Raw genomic sequence first — 15587 nt, forward strand, 5'->3', positions numbered from 1 at the left:
GAGACTCACCCAGCATGGCCAAGAAGAGCAGCCAAAGGAACCTCATGCTTCTGTTGGAGTAGGGCTGTGTGGGGCCTCTGTCTCAGGCTGTCAAAAGCTTCCTCATCTACCCTCTCCACCCTAAGGCCCCTGGATGCTCCTTGGGTGTTGGCCTGCAGCTAGGAGATAAATTGAACGTTGTGGCTATCCAGGGGGCCCCCTAATGCCCTGCAGGGCTGACTCCAGGGATGTCTGTGTTCTCCCTGTTCCCTGTAGGGGAGGGAGTGAGGCTGGGCCTGCTGAGCTCAGGATGGTGTTAACACAAGGGCCTTTCTTTATCAAGAAACTTTTTAAAAAATTTGTAATGATTTATTTTTGTTCTATGTACATTGGTGTTTTGTCTGCATGTATGTCTGAGTGAGGGTGTTGGATCCCCTGGAACTGGAGCTATAAACAGCTGTGAGCTGCCATGTGGGTGCTGGGAATTGAACCTGGGTCCTCTGCAAGAGCAGCCCGTACTCCCAACTGCTGAGCCATCTCTCCAGCCCCATCAACAAGGGGCTGGCTTTATGAAGGAGCCTGGAGTGGTTACCTGCTAGGAGGCAGGGAGGGGAGGAGGGGAGGAGCTTCGGTCCGTGTCCCCCACGGACAGGCATCTGCCATAGGGGCTGTGTTCTGTCTCCAGGTTAGACCTCAGGGTGAATGAGGCTTTCCCTCACCTGAGAGTGTGGAGCTGTGTGCCTAAGCCTATTCTTAAAGGAGTCCAGAGAAGGGCAAAGCCATCCCTTAAGGAACTGGACTCAGTCTAACCTGGACAGAGGAGAGCAGGCCATGTTCCCAACCCTAAGGCCACACCAGGGCCAGACCCACGGGGTCTGAGGGACACAGAGCACCAAGGAAGTAGGTGATATGGGCACTAGAACATGCTATCCAATGGGAGGCCGCTCATATCTGCCCACCCATGTGGCTGGGCTCCTCACCCCAGTCCAGGCCCGTGCCTGCCGACTAACTATGGCTTTCTGAGCATGCTCAGTGGCTGCTCAGCAAACATCCACTTCGGCAGTTTCTTCACAGTCAAGGTCGTCCACTGTCAGGTCACATCCTGTGTCAAGTGCGGATGCTCCACAGAGCCTGGCTGGCAGCTGCACTCAGGCCCAGCCCTGCCCTCTGGGAAGGCACGCTGCATCTGGGAAGGCCACTCCAGCTACTCTTGGGGCATCTATGGAGGCCTGTTTTTTTATCAGGAAGCTGTCTGAGCAGTGGTCTTGCAGCCAGAGAGCAGAGGGGAAGCCATGGGAAGAGCCAGCAAAGGGGTCAGGTCACCTGAACACTAGCTCTGCTCCTCACAGTGAGACCCCTCCTGCCAACCACCTTGAGTCAGCTCTGCCATTGAGCACCCACAGCCTGGCATCTCCCCCAGAGCTAACATCTGTACCCCCCACACACACACCTCTGTAAGATTCTCCAGTGGGAGCTGGGAGAGAGGGAGAAGACTGACTTAGTTTCCAACAAAATCTCTTTTCTTTAAAAATTATTTTTTTTAAATTTAGAATACTTATTTATATTTTATGAGTATGCATGTGTGCCTGAGTGCTTGTATGGCCTCCATGTGTATCCAGGAGCCTGTGGCAGTCAGAAGAAGGTGTCGGATCCCCTGGTATTGGAGTTACAGATATTTGTGAGCCAACATGTAAGTGCTGGGAATTGAACCCAGGTCTCTGCAAGAGCAGCAAGTGGCCAGCCTCTATCTATCTACTTTTGAGACAGGGTTTCACTACTGTGGTCCTGGACTGGCAGTGAAGGCACATTTCATAGCGGCCCTGGTATCCATCATCTAAGTCCTGACATACACCACAGAGGTGCTGCCCGGGCCTCCTGCACCCTGACCACCTTGCAGTGTCTCAACTGGGCAAGCCTGGACAGCACAGCACACCGCACGCCTTTCTCAACACCCGACACCTGCCAAATCCTGCTCACATCTTCCCTTTCCCCCAAAGCTGTACCTGGGAGGACTCCAACAAGCCCTCCCTTGAGACAGGGTCTTGCTGTATAGTCTAGGCTGACCTCAACCTCATAATCCTCCTGCCTCAGTTTCCCAAGTGTTACAGGTGTGAGCCATGAACCTGGCTGAAAAAGCAACAAATAGCCAAGTGGTGGTGCTACACACCTTTAATTCCAGCATTGGGGAGGCAGAGGCAGGTGGATCTTTAAGTTCGAGGCCAGCCTGGTCTACAAAGTGAGTTCCAGGACAGTCAGAGTTACACAGAGAAACCCTGTCTCAGGGGAAAAGAAAAAAAGAAAAGAAAAGAAAAGAAAAGAAAGAGAGAAAGAAAAGAAAACAACAAATAAAGAACCACAAATGAACAAGAAAGCCAAAAAGACTCCGATACTGCTGAGCCTTACAGCTCATGATTTAGAGGGCGGGACAAGAATCTGTTTCCAGCAGAGTTTGCTGCGGCTGCTGCTCAAAAAGCTGTTAATGGCTGGACGGTGGTGGCGCACGCCTTTAATCCCAGCACTCGGAATGCAGAGGCAGAAGGATAGCCTGTGAGTTTGAGGCCAGCCTGGTCTACAGAGCTGTTAATTACCGTGTTCTCTTCACCAGGACAGTTTGTGACCTCCCTCCCATTGATCACCAGGGCCTGCCTGTGCCCCTCCAGGTCTTGATGCCCCAGACACAGAACCCTGCACCTCTCTCCCGCCCTGTCTTTGTGGGCCAGGGAATGGGGACATCACCTTCCACCACTGACAGTACATTTTCCACGTGTCTCAAAGTGTAGGCCTGTACATACCACCTAGACCTGGCGTTTGGTTACAGATGGGAGCAGGAGGCCCTGTGAGGGCCAAGCATGCGAGGCAAGGTCAGTCACAGGACGGTCTGAACAGGCCAAGTCTTCAGTGGTCACCTGAGAAGACTCCAGTCTCCAGGGCAGAAGTCCAGGCAGGAGCTTCAGGCTTCTCAGCTGGGTGGATGGCCCATGCCTGTCACCCTAGAGCTTGGAGGCAGGAGGATCAGGCCACCTTGGCTACATTTCCTGTTTCAAGAGGATAAAAGGCACCCCCTGGGGTTCCCTCTGTCTCTCTCTGCTAACAGTTCTGCACTCTAGCTGCCTGTACCTGGGTACTTTAAAATGTCCCCACAGAGTCTGGTGAGCGCCTTTAATGCCAGCAGAGGAGGCAGAGGCAGGAGGATCTCTGTGAGTTTGAGGTAGCCTGGTCTGCATAGTGAGTTCCAGGATAGCCAGGACTATCTAAAAACAGAGACCTTGTCTCAAGATGAACAGACAGATAAAAACAAAAAAAGAAAAACAACATAACACACACACACACAAAACAAAAACAAAAACAAACAAACAAAAAACCCAGCCACACATGGTGGCGAATGCCTTTGATTCCAGCACTTGGGAGGCAGAGGCAGGCATATCTCTAGATCTCTATGAGTTCCAGGGCAGCCTGGTCTACAGAGAGAGTTCCAGGGCAGTGAGGGCCACAACAGAAAAACCTTGTCTCAAAAAATAAAACAAAAACAAAAAACCAGACACTGACCCCCATGCCTGGCTATGGCTACATCCAGACCAGTCACCTCAAAGCCAGTAGGATCCGTTAGCATCTGACCTTTATAGAGATTTCCTTCCAAGCTGTGGGTTCAAAGCCATTGCAGCAAGAGATGGGGTGAGAAGAGGAAACCCAGGCAGAGCTCCAGGCTGCACCCTGCCCTGCCTCTGCATCCCCCAGGATTGCAGGCAATCCTTCCAGGGTTGCCTCCCACAGCACTCCCCAAGGTCTCCAAGTGCAGGCCTGCACCTGCCACTGAGAGTCTGGCAGGGTGGGCACTGTCACCCCTCAGACTCACTGTCAGTTCACAGGAAGGCTGAGAGAACAATGCCCTGCAGAGGTGTGGCCATGGACCCTGACCTGCTTTCCCCAAGGGACCCAGATGTCACTGAACTTAAGCAAGCCACTCTCAGGATCAGGAGTGACCTCGGGCCCCACCCTGGTTTAGTGTGTCTTGGAGTCCCTCTATCTAGTTCAAGCCACTTGCTGAGCGTGGCTTCACCTTTGTGCACAGGTGGGTGGAGGGTTAAGCGGGTGGTGCAGTGTGGGAGGGGGGTGGCAGAGAAGAGTCCTCAGTCTGCGGAGGGCTGTTCCAGACCAGGGCTTGCAGCATCATGGAGAGAGGTATACAAACATTCCTGAGAGCAACCCCTTCCTAAGAAATTTGAATGCTTCCAAAAAATGTATATTTATAATATATCCACGAGTTAATATACATACCATTATGTACACTACAAAACACTCAATAAAACATATGAAGGGATTAGATAAAATAAAACAGAGGTAGAAATTCTCATGTTCTTCCTGCTGACCTGAGGATAAGGCCCTGGAGCCAGCTGTAAGCAGTGGTTCCTGGGACCAGTGATCATAGGGTAAGGAGGTGGAGGGGCTGGGAGGGGAGGCACCGGAGGAAGCTGCGGCAAAGCCAGGGGTAGGGTGTGGGTGTGTGGGGAGGGGGCGGGCCGGGGCTACAGTTCTGTGCGGCTGGGGAAGTGAAATCTGGAGACGGGAACCGAGGCACCAGAGCTCGAGGAGCTCAGCCTAGTGGAGGGTCCTTTCAGGGGTGTCCTGGGGCCGGGTGAGCCTGGGCACGGGAATCCAGGGCAGAAGGACCGCGGACGCGAAGCTCGAGAGCGAGGGGTCTCGGGCTCCGGGCTCAGCTCAAGCAGCAGCCGCGACAGGTCGTCCACCAGATGCCACTTCTCCTGGACCAGCTGCAGGGAAACCAAGAAACCAGATGTTAGACTGAAGCAAGCTGCAGCCGGAAGCCACGCCCACAACGTAATCTGAGGCCTTGGCCCCTCCAGGGCGGGTTCTCCAGGCAGCGGGAGGCCACCTCGAAGCCGGCCCCTAATTTAGGACCAGACAGCACCACGGCCCCGCCCCTAACCCGCCCCTAACCCATCCCAGCCCGGACCCAGACCACGCCCACCACCTGAGGCTTTGCTTCCACCCAAGGCCACGCCTCTACCAAAGTAGGCTGCCAGTGGCAGGAGCCGAGGGTTCCTCCCTAACCTCCGGGTACACCCGGCACGAGAGAAAAAACCCCTCACCCCTCTCAGCCAGATTCTTCAGTCTAGCTACACACTCCTAAAGGGCTAGGCCGAAGTGGAGCCACTCACCCACACCAGCTGCTTCCGCAGCCCTTGGATGGCTCTGGCATTCGCCCGGGACTGGGAGACGCACACGGTCAGGATCAGGCTTAAGGCAGACAGGATTCCAGGTCAGTCACCTCCCAGGCTGCAGTGGTCGCTGCCTGACTTCCGCCCCGCTTCCTCAGTCTTAATCTTTGAGACAGGGTATTGCCATGTAGACCAGGTTGCCCTGGAGCTCACTCTGTAAGCAGGGTGGCCTCACATTCATAGCCATCCTCCTGCCTCAGCCTCCCGAGTGCTGGGATTATAGGTGTGCACACCACACCAGATCTACCGTCTCAATCTCAAAGTTCTGTGCACACTGTTTTATCTAAAAACTCCCCTTCTCCTCACAGCCCCTCACTCCAAGTACTTCAGCATGGGAAGGCTGCTTCAGCAGAAGCTGGGTTTCCTCAGTGGCCATGCAGTCCTCAGGAGCATCCTAGGAGCCCAGAGGGCCTATAGTATGCCCTCAGGTCACCTCTCTTTGAGTCAGTTTCCCTGAGTCGTGCACCCCAGGACACTGTCTGGAGATGCTCAGGTGTACACCACCCCCGGGAAGGAAAAGACAAAACCAAGAAACTGGGTTTCTCCCACAGTCCCTGCTGTCTGGAAGCACCTGAGCAGAATGAGCAGCGGGAAGCTGAAGGCGTGAGAGCTGAGGTAATGGAGGGTACGCTGGCCAGCACGTGGCAGCTGGAGGGTCACCAGCTCTGGTACCACCTGCCAGGGGGCTGAATAGTTGGTGAAGAGGCCGCAGTCCCAGGAGGAGCGGGTGCTGGAGAGGTGGAATGGACAGGGTTGTCAGGGTCTCGGGGACGAGTCCTGGACCAGCCTCCCAGCTGCCAACCCCCATCACCTGGTGATCACGTAGGCCAGAGGTACTGCAGCCAAGAGCAAGCCCAGGAGCAACACCAGTTGGAAGAAGAAGGTGGAGCTGGAGGCTCGGAACAGCCTTGGGGACGCCCTGGAGTTCCTCAGGAGGGTGTACTGGAGGTGGTGGAGATAGCAGGACTTACCAGGGTGTTTTGTGGACCACGGAGTCTGAGGTCCAGGGGAGGGAGGACAGAAGGAGGATGCAGCGCTCGGATGCCTTAACCAAGCTCCCCACCTTCTTGATGTAGAAGGTGAGGAAGAGAAAGGCGCTGTTGAGGAGCGGCAGCAGTGGACAGTAGAAGAGACCCATCCAGGTGACAGTCTGCGCAGCCACGATGTCCAGCACATTCTTTGGCACCAGGAACTCCTCCCGGTCCAGCCAAGTCCAGAACCGGCCTGAAAAGCGCTCCACTAACATCCTGGGGTGAGGGGAGTGGGGGATCTGGGTACTCTCCAGGCGGAGCCACATGGGTCTTCCCTATGGCCATCACATCCTTACTCATGGGGACAGACCTGGCTTGCGCTTGGCAGTGGCCTCCAGCCATCCCCTGGGGTGTCCCCCTGTAGCTCACCTCCGAGGCAGGCTGACCAGAAAGGCGAAGGCCGTGGTGAGCAGGAAGTTGAAGATGATTAGTTTATATAACTCTTCACCCACCGAGTTCTCCCAGCACTGGGGTGCAGAGGAAGGGGAACCATCACTATCCCCAGGTTCCTCCAGACTCTTCCCTCACCCTCTGCTTGCTGGGTTTGGAGGTGGGTTGGTGGCTGGGGTGGGTCTCAGAGCCTTGCTTGCAGTCAGACATGACCTCGGGGGACAGAACTAGAGCAGAGGACTCCCAAACCAGAAGAGCTATAGCAGCACATCTGGGGTGTGGTGCGGGGCGCCCCCTGGGGGCACGCCGTGGTATGGCAGTTCCGCCTCCAGCTACTCACAAAAGTGATACCTGGGAAAGGACTGAAAGGGACCGGGCTCTGGAGTTTGGGGCTTCGTGGGGAAGGATGGGTTGCCACCTGGTATTCGCAGGCGTTGTAGCCGTAAGCCTCGCAGCTGGTCTTGTTTCTGCCTACGCACAGCACGGTCTGACCCAGCGAGAAGGAGAACATCCCCAGGCTGGCCAGCTTCAGCACCACGCACCTGAGGGCAGGGGCTGCATCAGAGGGGGGTCGGGGCTCTATCCAGGCCACAGAGTGGCTGGTGTCTGAGACCTGGTGTCGTGGGCTCAGCCCTGCCTCCTTCCAGCCTGCTTCATCTCCCTCCAGTGGTTTTCAAAATGCGGTTCCTCAAGCCTGACTCTACATAGTGCATGGGGAATGAATGGGTCTGGTCTAAACCAGTTTGGGAAATACCGCCCCGGCCAGCTATCCTCCCTGCTGCCAGATCTACGGTCCTGCAAGAGAAAGTCTGCGCCTTCCTGGGTCCTCAGAGTCTCAGATCCTCCTCCTTTTTTTATTTACTACATAGCCCTGGCTGGCCCAGAACTTACTATGTAGGCCAGGCTAGCCTCAAACTTGCAGAGATCTGTCTGCCTCTGCCACTGGTGTTAAAGGTGTGCACCACCATGCCTGGCCACCTTCTGTGTGTGTGTGTGTGTGTGTGTGTGTGTGTGTGTGTGTGTGCTCGCGTGTGCTCGCGTGTGTTGGGTACACTCGCCTGCACAAGTGCATGCGGAGCCCAGAGGTTGACTTTGGGTATCTCCTCTATTGCTCTCTACTTACATTTTTAAAATTTTATTTTTGTCTATTTATTTGAGACAGGGTCTCACTATGTAGCCCAGGCTGGCCCGGGGTTTGTTCTGTGGACCGAGTTGGCCTCAATCTCATAGAGATCTGCCTGTCTCTAACTCCCAAGTGCTATTTTTATTTTTAAAATTCTGTCTTCTGTGTCTCTATGTGGGTATGTGCATGTGAATAGAGTTGCCAGTGAAGGGCAGAGGCATTGGATCTCCTTGGAATCAGGGTTACAGGCAGTTGTGAGCTGCCCAATGTGGCTGCTGAGAATATGACTGGAGTCCTCTGGGAGAGCTGTACCTGGCTTAACCGCTCAGCCATTATATCCAGCCTCCACTTTTAAAAATTTATTTTGAGACAGGGTGGTTCACTGAACCCAAAGCTCAATGTTTCAAGTTAGGCTGTCCAGTGAGCTCCTGGGATCTACCCATCTCCCTCACCCCAGTGGGGTGGGATGTGGGGTGTGACAAGCATGTGCCACCACACCCAGCTTTTACGTGGATTCTGGGATCTGAACTCGGGTCCTCTTTCATGCTAAGCACACACTCCATGCTAAGCTACATCCCAGGCCCACTTGTTAACGCCTGGGCTCACTTATGCTTCAGTAACACATGCCAAGTGTAGTTTCTAAATATGTCAGGACCACATTGGTCTGATGGCCTGAAACCATCTTATGCCTATAACCTGGACAATTACAATGTCTGTGTGCCTAGGACAGCTGAGGACCAAGGGCTGGTCTCCAGTTCAAGGTAAGCCTGGTATAGTGGTGCTAGTGGCACACGCTTTTAATCCCAGCACTGGGAGGCAGAGGTGGGGGTGGGGGGGTGGGGGGAGCGGAGGCAGGCAGAGGCAGAGGCGGGCAGGAGCGGGGGCGGGCGGAAGCAGAGGCAGTGGGGGAGCAGAGGCGGGCAGGGGCGGGCAGAGGCAGGCAGGGGCAGGCAGGGGCAGGCAGAGGCAGAGGCGGGCAGGGGCGGGGGCGGGCAGAGGTGGGCAGAAGCAGAGGCAGTGGGGGAGCAGAGGCGGGCAGAGGCAGGCAGGGGCGGGCAGTGTGCTGGGATCCAAGGCGTGCACCACCATGCTTGGGCTTTCTTTTCTTTTCTTTTTTTTTTTTTTTTGGTTTTTCGAGACAGGGTTTCTCTGTGTAGCTTTGCGCCTTTCCTGGAACTCACTTGGTAGCCCAGGTTGGCCTCGAACTCACAGAGATCCGCCTGGCTCTGCCTCCTGAGTGCTGGGATTAAAGGGCGTGCACCACCACCGCCCGGCTGGGCTTTCTTTTCTAAAGCTGCATTGTATACTCTAGGTTTGCTGGCCCGAGAGCTTCCAGGTGATGCTCTTGTCTCTCTCCCGTCTTTACACAGGTGTACTGTAACCGGGTACAGATGTGTGCCACCACATCTGGCTTTCTACATGTGTTCCAGGATCCAAGCCCAGGTTGTCAGGCCGCATGGCATGTGCTTTTCCACACTGAGCCATCTTGCTGGCTCTTGACTTTGATGGTTTTGACAGCTTCTTCCTGTGTAGCCCAGGCTAGCTTTGAGCTTGTGATCCCCCTGCCTCTGCCTCTCAAGTGCTAGGACTATGCCACTGTGCCTGACACAGTTTGAGTTGTTTCTCATCTATGTGTCAAAGCAAATCAGAATTGACCATGAGGGAAGTGGAGGGAAAGAAGGCAGGACATGGAGGGGAGGACAGAGAAGCTGGAGAAGCTGGCGAGGCACACAGAGGTTTCGCGGGGACCCTCAGAGTGGGCTTGTGCTGGAATCATGACTGTGTGGCAGAGATAGGGGGATGAGAGTGACCTTGGCCAGGACACTTCAGCAGTGAGTGAGGGCCATCAAGGCAAAGTGTCCAGCCCTCACGGTTCACAGGAGCTGTGTCTCAAATCACCAGACTTTGTAAGTGTTCACAGCTGGCTCTTGACTCCCCGAGGCCAAACAGCACCCCTACCCTTCCGAATGGCCCTCTGCTTCATGCAGGTTCATGGCTCCATTCAGGGGAAGCCTCAGATTTGGGGCCCGAGGCTGAATGTTCTAGAAGCACTGCCCACCTCCGCTTTGGTGTATTGGTGAACATGAGACTCTCCCAGTTCAGGACTCTTGGGGACCACAACGATGCACCCCCTGGATACTCACCAGATCAGGGTGAGGTTGACCTCGGTGCTGGGAGGGTAGTTCTCCAGCTGGATCAGGACTGTGAACAATTGGGGACCCAGGAAGTTGACCAGGGCAATGACTCCAGGGGGCAGGTATTGCAGCACCAGAAAAAGGGTCTCCTGTGGGGAGGAGGAGGGGAGTCAAGGTTCCGAGGATGCAGCTCACCCGAGGGACCCTGGCCTGAGCCTCGGTCTTCTCGGCTGCAAAGTGGGGTCACCTATCTCTTCTCACAGTTCACACCAAAAAAGCAAGTAAACAAACTATAAAGAAAGGAATACATGGGGGGCTGGAGAGATGGCTCAGCAGTTAAGAGCACTGGCTGCTCGTCCAGAGGACCTGGGTTCAATTCCCAGGACCCACATAGCAGCTCACAACTGTCTGTAACTCCAGTTCCAGGGGACCTGACATCCTCACACAGACACACATGCAAGTCAAACACCAATGCACATAAAATAAATAATTTAAAAACATAATAAATAGCCAGGCGGTGGTGTTGCACGCCTTTAATCCCAGCACTTGGGAGGCAGAGCCAGGCGGATCTCTGTGAGTTTGAGGCCAGCCTGGTCTCCAGAGTGAGATCCAGGACAGGCTCCAAAACTACACAGAGAAACCCTGTCTCAGGAAACAACAACAACATAATAAATAAATAGATCTCAAAAAAAAAAAAAAAAAAGAAAAAGAAAAAGGAAAAGGAAAAGAAAGGCATCCCCTGTCCCTCACCTCCTTGTTGTCCTGTGAGTACTTGGTGGCCCAGAAGATGGCGCTGATGGCTCCCGCCACTAGGAGTCCAATGAGGACATTGGTACGCAGGTAGGTGAGCAGGCGGCAGGCCTTTTGGGCCCGGGTCTGCTGCTGAGCCAGCTCCAGGCGGCGGCCCTCTTCCAGCTCCACCTGAAGGCAGGAGGGGAGGGGTCCTGAAGCATTCCACACCCACCCACCCACCCTCACCCAGTCACTAGCCACCACTAATCATAGCCACGCACTCGCTCAGCTACTCCAACACACACACACACACACACACACACACACACACACACACACACACACACGCACACACCCACCTTTTGTAGTTTTTTTTTTTTAAGATTCATTTCTTTATTTTGTATACAGTATTCTGTCTGCATGGATGCCTGCAGGCCAGAAGAGGGCACCAGATCTCATTACAGATGGTTGTGAACCTCCATGTGGTTGCTGGGAATTGAACTCAGGACCTTTGGAAGAGCAGTCAACCTCTGAGCCATCTCTCCAGCCCCCCCTTATTTTACTTTATTTTTACAGTGTGTGTGTGTGTGTGTGTGTGTGTGTGTGTGTGTGTGAATGCCATGGTGCACTCGTGGAGGTGGGAGCAGAAATTGTGGGAACTGTTTCTTTTCTCCCACCTTGTGGGACCCAGAGATAAACTCCAAGTCACAACAAGGCCCTTTACCTGAAGAGCCATCCTGCCAATCCCTTGTTGTTGAGACAGGGTCTTGTCTCATAATCTTAGCTGGCCTGGCACTTACAAAATTGTACCCCAGACTAGTCGCAAACTCATGGCAATCCTCCTGCCTCAGCCTCCTGAATGCTGGGATCACAGATACGCATATCATACCTAGACACATTTACATATTTATTTATTTTGTGACAGGGTCTCACTATCTATCCCTGGCTGACCTGGAGCTTGCTATGTAGTTCAGGCTGGCCTTGTACTCACAGTGATCCACTTGCCTCCACCTCCCAAGTGCTGGGATTAAAGACGCTCGCCACTATGCCTGCGTCACACATTCTTATAACATGTGCATGTTCACATACACAGCTGGTTCGTACTGTCATCTGGTCACTCCTGTTCACACTCACCCACCACTTTCATCACGACACAGACACACACACACACACTCTGCCTCTCACACACCTTCAGTTCATTGCTGATTTCGTGCTTCTTGATGGTGGCAGCTTCCCACACCCGGATGCAGAAGTCCCAGGATGAGAAGACTTTGGCGCTGAGGGGCGCCCTGTAGCCCTGGCCCAGGAGTGGCTGCCGTGGGAGCCCCTCTACCATCCTGGGGGGAGGAAGGATTGCTGTGGGGGTTCCTCCACTCTCCACCCTTGGCAGTGGTTTGGCTGGGATTCTGGCCTCAGAAAGTTGGGGCAGGGACCCCTGTTCCTGGGTACCAGCCTCACTGTATAGGAGGCAGGCTGGGGGCCAGGGCGAGCCTCATTGCGCAGGGATCTATCTGCCAACTGATGAAGGATGGCCAAGGATGGGGGCCTGTAGGCGACTTGGGGGGGTCTTCCCTCACCGCTGCAATGTCCCACAGAAGCAGAGGAGCAGGCAAGCCATTGGGCTGAGGAGGTAAGCCAGGCGGATGCTGTACGCTGAGCTGTGCTCTGGCCCTGCCCGGTAGGCACCGTAGAAGAGATAGGTGTTGTTGAAGGCCTGGGGACACAGTGAGGACATGTGAATGCAGGTGGCATGCTGGGCCCTGTTCTAAGTGCTTATCCTCCTTGTGTGTCCCAGGCTGGCCTTGGACTTGTGACCCTCCTGCCTCGGCCTCCTCAGTACTGTTTGCAGGAACGCACCCCTGTGCCTGGCCTAAAATATCCCTGCTTTACAGACACTCAAAGAAGCTAGGTGACTTACCCAATGTCATACAGATTTGGGTCCAGGACTTAAGATACTGGCTCAGTGGCCTCTAGGAATTGGTGTGCGGGCGCGCGCGCGCGTGCGTGTGTGTGTGTGTGTGTGTGTGTGTGTGTGTGTGTGTGTGTGTGCGTGCGCGCGCGCGCGTGCTTATCTTAGAGGCCTGGACACTTTCTTCATTTGTCTCTTGCTCCAAGCTGGGTTCTACGGCTCATGGGCACATCTCCCTAAGTCTCTATATCTGGCCTGGCTGGTCTGTGTAAGACTCTCCCTTAAAAGCCAAAATGTCTCTTGAGGAGCAGGGGTCCTTCAAACTAGAGTCTCCCAGATGCCCCAGAGCATAGCCACATAGCCAGGAGAGATCCCACTTACCCTGCCAGTTAGAATATTCCAAAGTGGGTTGTGGAACCTTGGAATGCCGCTCTGGGGCTGGTGGCTGCCGGGGCACTGGAGGCCTGGTGAGTAGGAAGAGAGGACCAACAAGACAGGGTCCCCAAGACATGGGTGACACTCAACCTTCCAATTCCACTGCATCTACCCTAACACCGAGGCATCTGTGCAGAAGGTAGTATCAAGCAGAGTCCAAGGCTAGCCCATGCAGCTTGCCCAGGCTGAGGTCCACAGGGTCAGGGCAATCCCAGCACTCACTCAGTTTCAGGGCAGGGTCTGGCTCAGGCTGGTGGAGCCAGACCAGGGGCAGCAGGACAAAGCTGCCTGTCATCAGTAGCGTCAGCAGGTTGAGCAGCAGCAGGAAGCGGAGGAACGTGAAGTAGGACTGGATGCCCGTCCCGAAGAGGCCTGTGGGAGACGAGCAGGGAGCTCAGCTGTCTTCCATTTTCTATATCATTTTTCCTTGTAGCAATTACATTGCTCCTATTTGACTTTGAGATTGCCAACGTTGAGAATCACAGGGCTGTGTGATACGTGTGAGTGGGGACCAGCCCACGGCAATACTGGGACTTCACGTCCAGTATGTCCAATAGCCCTCGGAGGGCTGACTAGGGGGGTGGGAAGGGAGGGCTGGCATGGGATCCTACCCCCAATCTCGTAGAGCGCTTCCTCCCAGAGCCCGAAGCCGTGGGCCAGCCTCTGCGCTGCCTCCCTCAGATGCAGTCGGGCCACCTGCCCTCGGCGACGCCACCGCTGCCAGCAGGAGGTCTTCACCCCCTCGGGCTCCCGCAGATTCCTGTAGGACCGTGGCGATGGGGGCGCCCCCGAGTCATCCATCTGACAGGTACAACCCTCGGGCGCGCTCCCCCGCCCCCACCGCGGCTCATCCAGTGTCGCCGAGCGAGCGAGCGAGCCGCCCCTTACCGGATGAAGCGCTTGTCTGCCATGGCGTAGGGCAGCATCCGTACCGGCGCCCGGGAGGCGCACAGCCGCTCCACTTCTTCCTCCCACAGCTCCTCCGCCGCCGCCTGGGAGTCAGGCCGTCGGGGGGCCGGTCCTGACTGCACCGACCACTGGCGAAACATCCCAGGGGGCGCGCGGGACAGACAAGCACGATCCTTGCTTTCAGGAGGAACAGCGGGCGCCGGGTGATGAGCTTCGCCTTGGCCCTGCCATGTCCACAAGTGAAAAGAAGTCTGCTGCCGTCGGAGTCGGGGCTGTCCCACTCCACCTCCGACCCAGGCCTAGGTCTCCCAGCCTGTCAAATGAGGAAAAACACCCCGAGGACAAGAGAGAGAGGAGGGGAGGGGAGAGGAGGGGAGGAGGAGAGGAGAGGAGAGCGGGAGCCACCGGCAAAGCGAAGATTGGCTGTCACAAACCTTAAGCTTTGGAAAAACACAATCCCCACTCTTTTCCATGTGCGCATTGGCTTTTTGGGAAGTCACCCCTGTCCTGAACCCTGAAAGCTCCTAGAATCCCGCTTTCTGCAACACCCCAGCTTTGGATGTGCTAGGGCCCCGTCTGTGTGTTCTTTCTGGGTCTGCTCTGGTCTTAAGGGACCCAGAATAGGAGGCGTGGCTACATCCCCAACCGTGAGAAAAGGAGGAACCCCCAAGCCACCCCAGAGGAAGCTATAGACCTGGTCCAGCCCCTGGACCTCAATTCTTTGCCCTCACCGTCCTCTCCGCACAGCAGGCAGCTCACACAGGGGCAAGGGACCGAGCTCCCCAAGAAGCTCCCCCGTGCGATCAGCTCTGGACCCACCAGACAGGGCTGTGAGGGAGTGGGGTGGGGTCACGTGACAGGAACCCCCCTTGTGGGGGGAAGCAGCGTCTCCTCCCCTCCACCCACTCCCGCCTTCCTCGTAGTTTCCTCTGCATCAGCGTGCACTTCCTGCATCGGAGGGGGAGGACACAGGTGAGGGGCGTGGTGGGCATGCACCAGGCCTCCCTCCGCTCCCTCCCCCTCCTGCCAGCCCCCTTCCCGCCCGCCTAGCAGAGGAATCCGTTATCTGCCCTCCGCAGTCGCCCCAGAGAGCGTGATAGTGAGACGTGGAGGTTCCAGAACACCCAGCCGCTGGCTCTCCCGGACGCTGGCGCTTTTCTTTTCTTTTTTGTTATTTCAAAGCAGAGTCTCACTGTGTAGCTCTGGCTGTCCTGGAATTCACTATGTGACCAGGCTGGCCTTGAACTCACAGAGATAGCTGCCCAAGCCTGGGGTTAATTAAAGGCCTGTACCATCACTCCTGGCTGGTGCCTTATTTCTGAACTTCCCGCTTTCATCCCAGGCACTGCCCTCCTGTATGTCCTGGCGCCAAGCCCAGCCTAAGTGCTTAGGAAGCGACTCGGTGCACGTCACTCACCGACTTTAGCAGTCATCTTGGCCAGTTCCCAGTTCCGGAAGCCCTGGCCTTTCCTCCGTGTCCACCTCTTTTAAGGCCTTGTCAGCTCAGCTCTGGATTCCCTGAGGCTCCCCGCGTCCCTGCCCAGTGGCTCTGTATTTCAAGTTCATGCAGGAAGGCTCCCTAGGAAATGACTTTTAAGTTGGGCCAGAGTCATGCAAATTTCAGTGCAAGTGCAAGGGGGAGCTTAGGAGAGCTGGGTCAGCCACACAGGGACAGTTGTGAAGAATCTGTCACTGCCCTCTCCACTG

The 15587-nt window shown here is 55.4% G+C and overlaps 1 protein-coding gene across 1 annotated transcript; it reads right to left on the reverse strand.

Annotated features, from left to right (window-relative positions):
• Positions 1-4259: 4259 nt before the first annotated feature.
• Positions 4260-14161, reverse strand: Tmc8 (transmembrane channel like 8). The gene is made up of 15 exons (XM_052757072.1): positions 13860-14161; positions 13583-13731; positions 13194-13343; positions 12918-13003; positions 12205-12341; positions 11817-11964; positions 10646-10816; positions 9905-10044; positions 7056-7179; positions 6617-6714; positions 6280-6463; positions 6028-6158; positions 5788-5946; positions 5157-5235; positions 4260-4748 (listed from the first exon to the last, which is right to left on the reverse strand). The coding sequence occupies exons 1-15, from the start codon at positions 14018-14020 to the stop codon at positions 4503-4505; spliced, it is 2163 nt and encodes a 720-aa protein (XP_052613032.1). The 5' UTR covers positions 14021-14161; the 3' UTR covers positions 4260-4502.
• Positions 14162-15587: the final 1426 nt, after the last annotated feature.

Source organism: Peromyscus californicus, unplaced genomic scaffold (assembly GCF_007827085.1).
Source record: "Peromyscus californicus insignis strain IS unplaced genomic scaffold, ASM782708v3 Scaffold_3__1_contigs__length_106647218, whole genome shotgun sequence".
Lineage (NCBI taxonomy): Eukaryota > Metazoa > Chordata > Mammalia > Rodentia > Cricetidae > Peromyscus > Peromyscus californicus.